Here is a 14,972-nt window from a genome sequence, read left to right on the forward strand (position 1 = left end):
TCTGGGGTTTTTCATCCCGCAAAGCAGGCAAACCGACCCCGTGAACGCATATGGATTACAGTCATGACTACTTAGAGGCTGACCATTTTATCCTCGTATTTCGGTTACGAAATCCAAGCAAGCTTGGAAGGTTATGGACGCTTAAAGGATCGTTAAAGCACCATCTACTCCAACCAAATAATCTTCGGATTGAGGGGGGACCCAAATGAAATCATAAAATTATGAATGAATGACGTGACTTCCGTTTTAAACAAACCGCCAACAACTTTTATGAAGAGTAGTTAACTCTTCAGTTAATAAATTTCGAATGAGGATACCAATTAAACTGATAGCGTATTGTTTTGTTTCTCACTACACCCTTCTATTTCTTCCAGTGGACCGCTCTTTCCCCGATGAATTACCCCAGAAGTAATGCCACTGCTTCCGTTCATAATGGCTGGATCTACGTTGCTGGTGGATACAACGGGCCATACAATGTCTTGTCCACCGAGCGTTATAATCTCATAACGAACGAATGGACCATCGTAACATCGGTCAACGCATTTAGTCCGAACGTTTCCTTACCATCTGCCAGAAGTAATTTGCTTTCTCTGGGAACTCCGTGGAAACCATCCAACCAGACTAACTGGGTAAGTAACTGCTGGTTAGTTTGTAAAATGGTCGAATTTCCACAGTTCATTTTCTTTTTTTCTTTTTCTTTTTTTTTTTTTAAGCAGGGATGGTGTAATGCTTTCTGTTAATTCTTTGTCAATAATTTATTAATTAATTAAATATCATTCATCAGCTACTACCATTCGAAATAAATCTGAAGTTTGGTGGAAGATAATATCTTTGACCAGAAGAAAAAGTGCACATATGCTGATCGAAAAAAGTAGGCCCTTACAATGTGTATGTGTAAGAGCCCGGTTTGCACAGTGTCCAAAAGGCCACATCAGCTGCGAAGCCTGCTATGGAAGTATTACTGATAGCAGGCGATTCGAACGCAGAGTCTTATACAGCAAAGCAAATCTTGACCCGCTCTGCTGCAAAACCAAAAATAATATTTGAAGTTTAAAGTCGTTTTTTCTTTTTAAGTTAAGGGATATTACATCCCATATTGTTTCATAGCCAAATAAGAAACTCAAAGAGTTTCCTGCCGAATATAGAAACTATATAAAGTTCGGCGAGTCCAAGCGTAAGCAAATACCTGGATAGTGCAACACATAACCCATTTGGTAGTGCAACACTGGGACAACTCATAGTAAGAGTGGAGCAAACTCCGATCTCTGTTCTTGGTATTTACCTATAATGTGAAACCCAGCTTCTCAGTTTTGTTCTCTTCCTAAGAAATGAAGATTATCTTGTGTAATTAGGCCGCTTTCATGAGATTCTTTTTTGGCTTTTTTGTGTTCAAAATAAAGATATTCGAAGAACTGGTTTGATTTTCTATGACCAGAGACGAAAGAAGAATGATATGATACGTCAAGCCAAAGGTAGTTTAGTCTAAATATGTACTGTTGACAAATATTTGAACTATAGAACTCCACAGAACAGTCGATATTTATCAGAGAAAAGTCAGTAACAGTTTTCTCTCTCTCTCTCTCTCTCTCTCTTGCTTGTTTCGATCTTCCATTTATCAACTAGACTCTCCTTTTACATGCGTCTAGCCTTCAATCACTATTTAGATATTCACGTATCCCCTATGCACATAGCTACCACGCTTCTTCCTAAATCAGACCTTTTATAGCAATTTCGGAAATGTGGATATTTTCTTATATATATATATAAATACAGAAAAGTATTCTTTTAATTTCTTGTATTATACAATTCAACTAAATGAACAGACAAAATGTTGAGAATCTTTTTTCTTTTTAATCGTAACATAATAATTCTGAATGTAGTCTCCCCTGCTGCACGAGCCACCATTATAGTCAGCTGATGTAAATTGCTACGAACCAGAATGCAAAAGACACCCAAATAACATCAACGTGGTGCAATAGTTAATAGCGCTGATTCATACGAATGTATTGCGTTTGTTCACATTCCTGGCTGCGATGAAGGCGGATGACGTGTGGCTTTGGAATATTCCGCAGCTGGTTTGAGGAACATTGCCAGCTAAATGGCGCAGTAAATGTCTATAATGAATATGCTGGAAGACACTTCCACATTTCTGTAAAATGTCCCCGCAGTTTTCGCTAAATACAGTATTTACGAATGAGTCCTTTAAAACGTTTTCATTCTAGTTAGCAGGGGCGTACTTTGTTCTTCTGTACTTAAATTGTCATTTCATCGTTCTTTTGATTTCGGTGGCATTCTTTTTTTTTTTTTGAAATCGATAGGCAACTTACTTCCACTTTATAAGAGGGCGATATTCCTAACCAGTATTAATTTTTATGTACAGTGTATTCTATGGTCGATTTTTGTCCTGTTGTGTGATTAAAAGCTACATTTTTTCCAGGAATAAATTCCTGGAAAAAATGCTAGTAACTCTGAAATCAGCTGAGTAAAGTAGAAGAATTCCTGTAGCCGGTTATGATACGCAACTTTGTGATAATAATACTATTGGTACTATTTATTGTTATCCAGATGATTGTTTATTTTTACATGATGGAGTTTAGCATTCATGGGGCTAAAGAGTTAGCTATTCTCAGCTCATTGGTCCCGTTTTCTATGCCTACTCTGGAGGGCAAAGCAGGGTGGTGATGTCAGACTGGGATATGGCAATTATTTACCATATAAACTTTTGAACAATCAGAATTATCGGTTTTCCTCTACGTTAGTAAATACTTCAACCAGTTACTTTTTTTTTTCACAGATACATTCCTCTGGTATTACACTTCAGCTTTAACGGGATATTAATTGTCATTAAGCATGAGTCACAAGTCGTCATGGTTGGCGGAGTGGTTAGCGTATCCGCTCTCCAGCCAAGAGGCTTCGGGTCCGAATCCCGCCTAGACATGGATGTTTGTGATTGTCTTCCACACACATTCGTTCATACAAATATGTATACAGTCTCCCAAGATGCACTAAGCCACGATGGCAGAAGTAGGCCTAGCCTTCTCGCAATGGGAGAAGCCTTTACCCTGTAGTGGGTTGAAAATACGGACTGATCATTATTATTATTTCGAAACTGATGGCATGCATCTCACAAAGGAAAACACCTCTATTTATTATTATTATTATTATTATTATTATTATTATTATTATTATTATTATTATTATTATTGCTATTTGGGTGAAGCAAGATTGCTTTTCATATTCTCCGTTATCTGTAGAAGAAAATGTATGGATGGGGTTATATAGCGCTATAAGCTCTGATCATGGAAGGAAGGAAGGTAACAGCAATAGCCAGCCTCACTTAAAACTTCATTGGCTACAGCATTGCCATCCATTACTCTCCCTGGGTACCCATTTTAGTCGCTTCGTACGACATGCATGGGCTACAGTGGGGCTATTCTTATCCCGACCACCACACAGGATCTATTTATTAATTTGTTCATGTCAGATTATTATATAAAAGTTAACTTTTGATAGGTATTTATGTATAATATCAATATACAGTGGAAAAAATATTTTTGCAATTTAATTAAAATAAATGAGAATATTAAAGATCCATCATTATTTTATAATTAATATTTTTTAAACTGTAAAATCAAGGTAACTCACGATGATGAAGTTTATATTTTTATAAATTCGCTAGTAAAGTACTGGTGGAAATACTGTGAAAATATTGGTGGTGGTGGGTGGTAGATGGCGTTGGTGTAGTTGGTGAATTGAGTGGTGGGGGACAAAGAGTTGTAAAGTAGTTGCCCTCCGTCGATGAGTCTTTGGACTCCCTGGAGATGTCACGTAATAATAATAATAATAATAATAATAATAATAATAATAATAATAATAATAATAATAATAATAATAAAATTCATATTAAGTTTCATTTTATTTGGCTACAAAAAGATCTTTAATATTCTCATTATGTATTGCGTAATCGTGCATTTTATGTTAGCAACTGATTACTGGGAGAGATTTAACCACGATATTCTTTCAGGTCAATAAGGATCCAAATCAGCTGACACAGTTCCATCCCAGCTGGATCTACAGTTGGCGTGAAAGTTGCCGAAAAGTGCCTAATGCAGAATCTCTACCTAGAGTTACGCGTACGAACGCGAGGTTGTACGATCCTAGTAACTACACGAAGAAGAAGAAAGATACTACATAGCAGGGTTTAAAAGGGGGTCTGCTTGTGCAGCGAGTCGCACAGGAGCGAAGAGAGGACAGGCTACCGATGTAAAGATGGACGTTAGCCGCGGTAAATTTTTTGTAAACGAGTTTCTAATTCCTTTCTCATTTCGTTTTTCAATAAAATCAGCTTAAGTGTTTGGGACTATCGAATTCGAATTTAAACCAAATCAACAGAAGAAATATTCCATTTATTTGGTTTAACCACTCATGGTCCTAAAATTATAGTACAGTATATGGAAGTTAAAGGCGTATGAAGTAGTGCGGATTGTTAAGAAATACATTTATTATTATTATTATTTTCGTTTTTTATAAGTTATACTTATCTCTCTAATGCTAAAGAACTTACATTTTTGTGAATTCGTGTAACTGGTTATTGACAGGAGAAGAAAAAAAAAAAACGCGTGGCGCCATCTATCGATCAATACAGGGAATAAATACGTATAACGTATTTTCTTCTTGTATTTGAATATAAAATGTAAATTGACATCTGTGACCTAGAGTTACGCGTTCGAACGTGAGGTTGCACGATCCTAATAAGTTTCTAGCAATTTTCTATTCAAATAAGTGCATGAAAGCACAAGACGACAGGAAATGCGGAGAAAAAAAAAATTCAATACATAAACATTTCCAATCTGACTGAAGATTGAAAATGTTTGTAAGCAGAGGGCGGAGCATCCTCTGTTATCTCTAAAATCCGAAAATAAATTTTAATTTATGAAGTCAAGCTCATGTTTATGGCAAAATGACAAAAACTGCATTTGTGATGTATTTCCTGAGGACGGGAGAATTGATTTGATCCTGATTTTACAGTTAATAAACCATTTTAATAAATAAAATATTTTTCTTGGAAATGGATAGACCACTGGTCATCGCTTTTCACCATTACCACTAACCGATTTTTTTTTTTTTTAAATCAAAGTGCTAGATGAATGCAAAGAGAATACGGGATGCTGTCATCCTTGTGTTGCTTGTGGTAACTGATGCTACACGCAAGCAATCTTGCGCGTTTTGTGATCGATCTGAATTACGCGATTAAAAATTTGTTTTATTCATTTAAGCAAAGAAAAACTTCCGACACTCAAAAGATAACTCAGTTAGGAAGGGAAGGATAAGAAATGATCTATGAAAAACATCGTCGGGTCTTCAAATGGAATCAAACCTGTAAGCTTTTGTTCCATCATCTAACTTCATGATCGTATTGAGTGGAATTATGGGAGAAGCAATTAAGGCTGAGACCAGCCAGTGTATTATCAGTAAACTGGGCATGTTCTTCTGGCCAATCTATCAGTTTACAGGATTTAAAAAAAAAAAAAAAAAATCGTGAACTTCACTACAATTATACAGACACCAACTATTTTAAGTCATTAACAGGGGTGGCTCGTGCATGGGCACTGCAGAACTGCAGCACCCTCAGTTTTTCTCGATATATGAATATATTTATTAATTTATTTATATTTGCTTGTAATATTTAATTTTATCATCAACAATCCTATACAATTCTCTTATTTTGTATAAAAAAATAATAAAAATCCATCTTGCAGCACTTAGGAGGGCGGAGGACGCTAGCAGCACTGCGTTTTCCACAGTGCCATATTGCTACGCATATGCACATCACAGTGAGATGCAAGCTATTAGCTTAATGCGGCACTGTTCGTCGCGCAGTTCCACTGTTGTTTATATGCAGTTTACGCCAGTAGTAGAGTGTTCGTAGTGCTTATCGTGTTTACTCCGTCTCTTTAAATATTTGGACATTACAATTAAAGACATAAAATTTGTTATAGTTTTTATTTTAGAACATTATTGGGGTTGTGATAATGGATTTTATTTATAAGTAATTTTGAATTATACTAAACTTTATAATTTTATCGATAATAAACAATATTTTTTCATGAAACAAAACAAGAAGAATATAATATATTTTATTTTTAAGTAATTTTGAATTATACCAAACTTTATAATTTTATCGATAATAAACAATATTGTTTCATGTTTATTTTATTTATTTTTTAATTTTTACCATAATTTTGATATTTTATCCAAACACGTACTCACTGTACTTACAGTGTGTCTGTATATTTCGAAAGCTGCAGCACCCCCACGATTTCAAGCCACGAGTCGCCACTGGTTATTATGATGTTCATAGTGAACTAATAATGTAATAAATAATTAATTTAAGAAGTGCACATAACGACCTCAAAACTTCTTCCAAGAATGTATGATCACATATATCTTTGCAAGCACTGCATAGAGTTGAAATCTAGGTCAAAATAAAGGGGGGGGGAGCTGTTTTGTGATTTCTAGTAGTAAATTTTAATCCCTGATATGTATTTTATTTATTCCTTTTTTTTTAGTATTTTAGTTTTTCAGCACTTTAATATATATATATATTTTTATTTATTTATTTATTTTTTATTTTTATTTTTATTTTATTTTCCAATCAAATATGAGCATCATCATTAATTCCTAAAATTCAGTGCATGCGTCTTTCCTGTTTTGCTTTTTACGATTGCTATTGTCCCCCGTATTTCAAGTCCAAGTGTTAGTCACATAAGTGGTTCGATGTAGTTTGGTCAGTAGATGTGCGTTCTATATCGAATAGTTTACATTTTATTTTAAATGTACTTTTATCTGTCATTGTGCCTGATGCGTAACTGTTTGAAGAAGTTGACCAGAGATGCAATTACGGTATTTTGCTTGTTCATGTAATCTCAACGCCTTGGGGGGGGGGGAGGAACCTGAAATGGATGTTGTCATACGAAATGGATTGAAAAGCGAAGAACAAATGATTAACAATGAATTTAAAATGTTGTTTTAAAATTAGGATATCATTTTGTTTATTATATAAAATTCATTTAATATAGAGCGTAGACATAACCTCGTATCTACGGATGAAACTACTGGCAATGAAAGGTGCCATAATTCCCATAGTTCTTAAGGATCGAGGAACTGTTCGGATCATCTAGATCGAAACCAGTCTAGTAGGGATTCTCTGTATAATGCATAGCAATATACACGTCCGAAGGATGTGTGCTTTGAATTATGGGATACTAAGGCAATTGATGTGAAGTCATTAGCCTCTATATAGAAGTAGCCTAGTGGTGAAGATACTTCACGTGCAAACTTTGTTTACACTTGGATAAAAAATTAAATAACAATATAATTTCTTGGCAAGCATAAATTACGTTGTAGCGAACTGAAAAAATCTTTCTGTTCATAAGCCTATTTTACATGATTTTCAGCTCAATGAATATAATGTGTGATCATTAACTCCAAAGGAGAAAGAGGGAAATCCCAGAGTGCTTTGCGAATAAATTTTTGCAACCGACAAGAATAAAACAGCAATCAACAGAACGACAATTAACTTTTAAATAGTTTATTTTTATTTTTTCAACAGTTATCAATAGATTGCTGATTTTTCTTATTACATTGTTCGATTTAAGATCAGCAGCAGCGCCACCTACTTTGCCTAAGTTAGTTTCTTCACGTGCCAAAACGTACATCACCCATGGAACCTCACACTATGTGGTCTTGTGCTCGTCATTCTTAGGTCAACAACATGACTTCAAAAACAAACTTCACACTCCATATTCTTGTGGCGCCCTCTTGCGAAACTCTTTTAAATAAACACATGATCGACAGTGTACTTGGTGTTGGCAGGCTAGAATGATGTCGGAAGTGGGCGTACCTGTTGCTCAACGCACGATGCATGAAACATAGGAAGTATGGGGAGGGAATGTTTTGATTCGTTAGATCAAGGCGGTCTTTCCTGGTAAGAAGATGTTCCAATGAATGGATTTTAAGAAATATTTCTCAAGAATTCTCTATTACCTTTTTTTTTTTTTTTTAAAGTAAATATAGCCCTTCGAGGTCTAGAAACTGAATGACAAATGAAATACGGTCAAACTTCTCGTACTTGATAGAAATTCTAGAGGATATTAGAGATATATGAAATATTGTTAGCGCATGAGTAGCTTCCTGCAGTTGCTATGAAACCATAAAATAAATGTTTCTTTAATGAATAATGCGTCCAAATAAATATTTGGAAATGGCAAATTAGTTCTATCACGACACAGGTTTGTTGAGATGGAAAGAGACGCCATATTGAAGATTTCGAAATCTGCGAAGAGACCAAACATTACCGACTTTCAACTAAAAAGTAGGGAAATAATCTTCAAAAATAAGAAATTATAATGTTATTAATAGGTGGTGGTTTGGGATGAACGGAGACTCTAAAAAATAACAAATTATAATTTCTCTCTCTCTCTCTCCCCGTTTAGGGACTTATTTAAATAGGGCATATGGGATCCGTTGATTAATGTGAAAAGACATCCCCCGAGAAAATAGGAAGAGAGAGAGAGAGAGAGAGATTCATTCGGATGAAGAAAGTTATGCATTTAATACTTTACAATAAATACAATACAAAAATTGTTTTTTAGTAACAACTAAAACAGTTTATATAGGTATTTACTACAAATAAAGAGCCAAAAGGCTTCATTTCGGCAATGCAAAATTATATAAGTAAAGTGGATATTAGATCCAGCATTATTTCAAAGCCGAATGTAGAAACTATGACAGTTTCGTACGAAATTTGACTAGAGAGCTTACGGGAATACACTCACCGGCATTTACGAGTTGCCGTAGCGCGAACACCTTCCAGAAAATATGATCGCATGCCCAAGCGTCCGTATATTCGCCTTTTATTAGTCCATTTTGATAAGGTTTCACTGACTTGGCAGTTGTTTCGAACTGGTTGGTTCTCCTCCGAGACCAGGCAGAAACCTGAAGAGAGCAAAAGCTCTCGTTCAGCACTAAGGAACTCTAAGTGTCGAAAATACATCTCTGGTCAAAATACACCTGGTCTCCGAGGAGAACTAACCAGTTCGAAACAGCTGCCAGGCTAGTGAATCCTTATCAAAATGGACTAATAAAAGGCGAATATACGGACGCTTGGGCAGGCGATCATGTTTTATATAAGGTTCGCGCTAGGGCAACTCGTAAATGCCGGCGAGTGTATTCCCATATTTAGTCAAATTTCGTACGAAACTGTCACAGTTTCTACATTTGGCTTTGAAATAATGCTGGGTTTAATATCCAATTGATTTATATAAAGTTTATATAGGACTTTTTATCAAATATAAAGCGTAAAATATACTCAAATCTCAAACGAAAGAGTTTAATAGCAAGTCCTGAAAGAACGTAAAGGTAATGTTTATTAAAATTACGGTGCTCCTGATTTTCGTTCGAAGCATTTATTGCAAAAGATTTTTTTTAAATGGTAGTTTCCTATACGAGAAGTCGTTGAGCTTAATAATATATTAATACCATGGACGGACAGAAGAGACTGATGAGAAATATATATTAAAAAAAATGGATATGAAGACCTGTATACACAAAGTGTATACAGGTCTTCCAAAGAACAGCAGAAGAAGGAATGAATGCAGGTGGAGACAAATGTATCGATCAATTTTGGAGTTGAATTATGACGTCGGATGTTAAATAGCTACTACACGTGTTTTAACAGTTTAAAAAATAGTGGGTGGGGGGGGGATGACCATGGACCATGGAATATTTGTGGAAAAAGCAAGGACGAAAAATGGAACGTCTTTGTAGAAAAAATGGTGGAGTGAATTTGTAAGAAATGGGTCATTAATCGAAATAATTGGTCTGTTTTGTACTGAGTTTATGATTAGGAACACCGTCCCAAATGGTATTCTTTGGTTGGACCGATTTGTGATTTGTTAACAGCTTCAGAGTTAAGCAATGCATTAAGAGGAAGAGGAATCATGGTGAACGGTGAAGGCGCAGAGGGTGAAGCTTAACGCTTTTTATATTCTCTGTTGTCTGTTTCGAAGGCAGTGATGGGAGAGGTTTATGAGCGTTTTAGCTCTCCCTGAGGGGGGGGGGAAGAGGTGGTTATGTGTCGTCAAAGGGTTCAGGCTTGCTGTATTAGTTGGTTTGGATGCGTGGTCATTTTTGTGAAGAATTTTTCAGCTAGGGAGCTAAATAGTGAACAGATATGGGGGATATATTTGTGTCCCGGTGGATCTGTGCATACCTGACGAACCACCGGGCGTCCAGGATGATCCGTAGGCACTTGTTTTGTAGTCTTTGTAGCTTGAGAATATTTGTCTTGGAGGTATGGCTCCAGGCTGGAGAGGCGTATATAATTGTGGGACGGATCACTGTCTTGTAGAGTAGAATTTTGTTTCTTGTGTTTAGTTTGCCGTGTCTGTTGATCAAGGGGTACAGCTGGGCGATAACTTTGGATGCCTTGGTGCATGTTTTCTTGATGTGACTGTTGAAACATAATCTTTTGTTGGGGAGTACTCCGAGGTATTTGGTTTCCGTTTGCCAGGGAATTTTTGTGTTGAATAGGATGACGTCTCTTTTGTGGGATGCTCGTCTTCTTGTGAAGAGTATGGTTGCACTTTTCTGGAGGTTTACTTGTAGTCGCCAGTCTGCAAACCATTTCTCTAGATTTTGGATGGTGTCTTGAAGTTTTTTGGTTACGAGGTGCGGTTTGCATGATATGGCTAGTGTTGCCGTGTCGTCTCTGTAGAGGGCTAAGGTGGATGTGACAGGATTTTGTGGGCAGTGTCTGCCATGTAGATATTGAACAGAATCGGGGCTAGCAATAATCCTTGAGGAACTCTAGCCAGGATTTGTCCTTGGGTTGAGACTGTTTCGTTTATTTTAACTTGCATCTTCCTGTTTGTGAGGTATGATTTGATCAGATGTATCATGTTTAGTGGGATGTTAAAGGTGATAAGTTTGTAAAGCAGGTCGTGGTGCCAGATCTTATCGAAGTCCTTTGAGATGTCTAGGAAGACGGCTCCGGTGTGCTGATTCCAGTTGATGTATTCTACCAGCCTGTGGTAGAATACATCAACTGGTGATGTATTCTACCAGCCTGTAGATCTATTTGTGAAGAATCATGGAGGTTAACTCTAACCTCCATGCGCAGGAGGAATGGAGGTTAGAGTTAACCCGAGAATAAAAATCTCATCTTTTCGGGAGATTTTGAGGGGTTGCCAAAAATCAGACTGGAAGAAAATGGAACTTTTTATTACGAAAAATAAGATACAACTTAGTTTCGGATTCATGGATTATTCTTCATGCTTAAATATTTAAAAGACAATAACGTGACTGGTAGAATGTCGAGAGCAGGTTGGATTTTTATTTTTTATTATTTATTTATTATTTATTTATTATTTTATTTATTTTTTGTTTTGTTTGAGCCCGTACACGAGAAGAGCCTCCGTAGCTCAGTCAGTATAGACGAAGCCCTTTGATTGGAAAGACCTGGGTTCGATTCCCCTCAGTCACATGAGGAACCGTTATCTGGTCTCTTTCGACTAAAGATGAGTTAGCCGGTCTCATACGGGGGGGGGGGGGGTTTCACCCGGAAAGTCGTGTTTTTAATTCCAGGTGAATACACGCGGATTACAGTCATGAATACGTCCCAAGCATATGCCGGTCCCGAGCCCGGATAAAACTGGTGGGGTTCGGGAAAACAATGGTGAACCACCCTGTAAAAATCTCATCAGGAATACTTTGTGGGCAAAGTCACCTACGGTAGGAAACGACTGAAAAGGAAAATCAGTTAAAATCATACACGAGAGGTTTGTTGATCAACCGATAGTACATTAGTACCGTATATGGGATGTGGAACTATCTCCTGAAAAGTTTCTCATAGCGTCATCAGCAGTCTTTAGAAACCACAAAGGATGATTGCGGAATGGTTTTGATTGTCAAAGACATAATTAATGCATCAATGGACAAGAGAAGTTTCGTATTCAACAAGCGATTTAGACTACAAAGCATGCGGCGTACTAAATATAACTTCCATTTAGGGAAAACAAGTCTAAAGAAACAGACGACCTTTGTCAGGAATATTAGCGAGGGGATATTAACCGCACCAAGAAGGCAGAAGGGAAAGAAAAGTGGGGGGGGGGGGATAAGAATACGAACACAAAAGACAATTAAATCACAGAAGTGTCGCAAACACGTGGGTTCAAACAAAGCTTTGGGAAGAGTCATTTGTCTTTTTTAATGGCTTAATATTTCAGAGCACGAGCCCGGAGCGCGTGTTCCTCGTAGAAATGGTGCAAAAGGCACGAGTCGGAGATCAGTTGAAGAGAAATGGTCAGAGGCTAAGTCATGAAGAACCCTTTGTCAACCAACCGGAGGATGTATTCTTTGTTACGGTTGGAAGATGACGGAGGGAGGGCCCGAGTCCAAAGTTTCGAGGAAGAAGAGAAGGAGAAGCAGAGGATCCATTTCTATATTTATTTACTTGTCACGGCAAACGTAGGCCCGGAAACATTAAACCATTCCTCTTAGGTAATCTAAAGCAGCTAAGTTTTTTTTTTCCCTTAACATTTTTTTTTTAATCTCCGATGAATGAATTACAATATTCAAATTGTTCTTCAAGACACTTTTATTGATTGGCGCATGCGTGAAACGGGAAATGTTGAACTTGTGGATTTCAGAGTTATTCGAAATTTCGCACAAAAAAGGATCCTCACATAAGAAATTGAAGTAATAAAATTATTATTTTTAATAAATTTCTCCTTTGCCCGAATCATAAATACGATAATTATTCAAAATTTTTTTATATCAATATTCATTTACATTTTATAGTGTGAATCAAATATGAAAAAAAAAAAAAAAAAACGAATAAAATATGAGTCACGGAAGAGATAGCTTTAAACAATGGGACAATATTATTATATCGCAACAATAACACACATCTATTTATTGTTTACAGTGTTTTATAGTGATTTTTAATCCTATATCATGGTTACGTACTGATTATAGCCTTAAACCAAATTGCTTCCATAAACTTTAGCGAAAAATACCATAAATTAATTAAAAAAAAAAGTGTTGAGTATAGATAAATTGATAAAATAACCTCAGTAAGAGTTTCACTATACCAAAAATGAATAAAAGAAATTATTAGACAAAAATAGAGTTATAAAAGTAAAATACATTCAAATAAAAGATAAACGCGCATATATTCAAGATACATAAAATATTGATGATAAATAAATTGCAGTAAAAGAGACAGCCCGAAAATATGTGATTAGCTGCATAACAACATTTGCTTCACCTCTCTAGCGGATGGCATTCTGCCCATGCGTAGAAGAAACAAGCAAGGAAAATCAAACATGACTTCCCGGCAAGCATAGTTAAGAACTTGCTTAGCGCTTTGCTAAATCTAATTGCAGAAACTGAAGAAAAAGATTCCAGGTTTAAAATATCACTAAATATATTATTAAGCTGTGATTTATGCATATCTTAAGCTGAGTTTGAAAAAAATAAAAATAAAATAAATCCTGATATTAAAATATCCGAAAAGACGAACTGCTTCTCTATTGCAATGTGTATAGTTCATTGATATTCGATCTTCAATATCGAGGAAGAATATAAAATAGTAGGATTAGCGAGAGCAAATGGGAATTAGGAATATAATTGAAAACGAATAAAATCAACAGACAGGACAAACGTGGAAATAATTAATAGATGAAGAAGGCACGAGGTCAATAGCATGCGGTCTATTCATTGGGTGCGTTCTCCGAAAGTTGTCTTTTTATTAAGACTGGAATCGAAAGATTAATTTTAACAGAACGATACACAATCACGAAGTTTTTCATTCATAACGTTTATTTTTATACTATTAATTTATACTCCTTTTTCCTGTTTTATACTTAAGAATAGACTCACACACACCAGGTCTTCAAAACCATATCCATCGGAATAGGGTGGTTAATCTTTATTCCCACAGTCTTCTATATTGTGTGAGTTTTTATGACCAGTTTGTATGCTTTGCGGGATGAACAACCCGAGTTTCCTGACGAAAAAACCACGACACTGGATTCACCTTCAGCTGAAACCCTGCTAAAGATTTCTTCACCTCATACTTGGGTTTGAATCCACTTTTTCCAGCCAAAGAGTATTATCGAAACCGACTGAACTACGAAGGCTCTTAATTTATAAACTGATGTTTATAAATTAATTTTAATTTAAAAATTCACAATATTTTTTTTCTGATTTCCTTGGGGAATCTCCATCTCCCCTGTCACACTTGCATGAATGATAAAGCAAACCATTGGATTTGTTTGAAATTTCATATCATATTAATTTTCAGTGTTATTTGTTTCATTATATAAAAGTGAAATAAATAAAATTCGTTGCTTTGATTTCAGTAACCCCCCTCCTCAGAAGCGCAAACATTATTGTCTTCCCCCCCCATAATTATTTTAATCCATTGGTTTGCTTACTCTTTAACCTAAGCTTGCAATCAAAATTTTAAACACTGAACAAAACAAAGCACCTTCCCCCCCGCCCAGTAAAATACCACATTTTTTTTAATAAAAATATATCTTTATTTACGAAAAATGCATTCAATTCATTATATTAATATATGTGAACTGCTTGAAAAATGAGGGATTAGAATCAGTTTTATAAAGAGATATACACCGATGGGAAGCAGCAGAGAATCAGTTGCCATTCAAAAATAATAGGATTATCGGTAATTTCCATCTTCTTTTATTCGTGTATTGAGTCGCATTCAAATATTACACCAGTTCAGTAATCAGGTGGTCGTCTATAAACAGATAAATCCCTTGCCTTAATATATCTATATAATATCAATATTTCGCTTGAGACAACTTGACGTGATGTTACCATAGCAACAATAGGTTTCGCTTTTAGTAGTGTTGCAGCTTTGTTATTCTATTATTTCAAAACGC

The 14,972-nt window shown here is 35.9% G+C and overlaps 1 protein-coding gene across 1 annotated transcript; it reads left to right on the top strand.

The window, feature by feature from the left end:
- The first annotated feature begins 299 nt into the window (after positions 1-299).
- LOC150110264 (uncharacterized) lies at positions 300-4,321 on the top strand. The gene is made up of 2 exons (XM_090392412.1): positions 300-629; positions 4,025-4,321. Exons 1-2 carry the CDS (start codon positions 393-395, stop codon positions 4,193-4,195), a joined length of 408 nt encoding a protein of 135 aa, XP_090248538.1. The 5' UTR covers positions 300-392; the 3' UTR covers positions 4,196-4,321.
- The last annotated feature ends 10,651 nt before the right edge of the window (positions 4,322-14,972 follow it).

Source organism: Typopeltis vanoorti, chromosome 1, assembly GCF_054136105.1.
Source record: "Typopeltis vanoorti isolate ZY-2024b chromosome 1, IOZ_Tvanoo_1.0, whole genome shotgun sequence".
NCBI classification, from domain to species: Eukaryota; Metazoa; Arthropoda; class Arachnida; order Uropygi; family Thelyphonidae; genus Typopeltis; species Typopeltis vanoorti.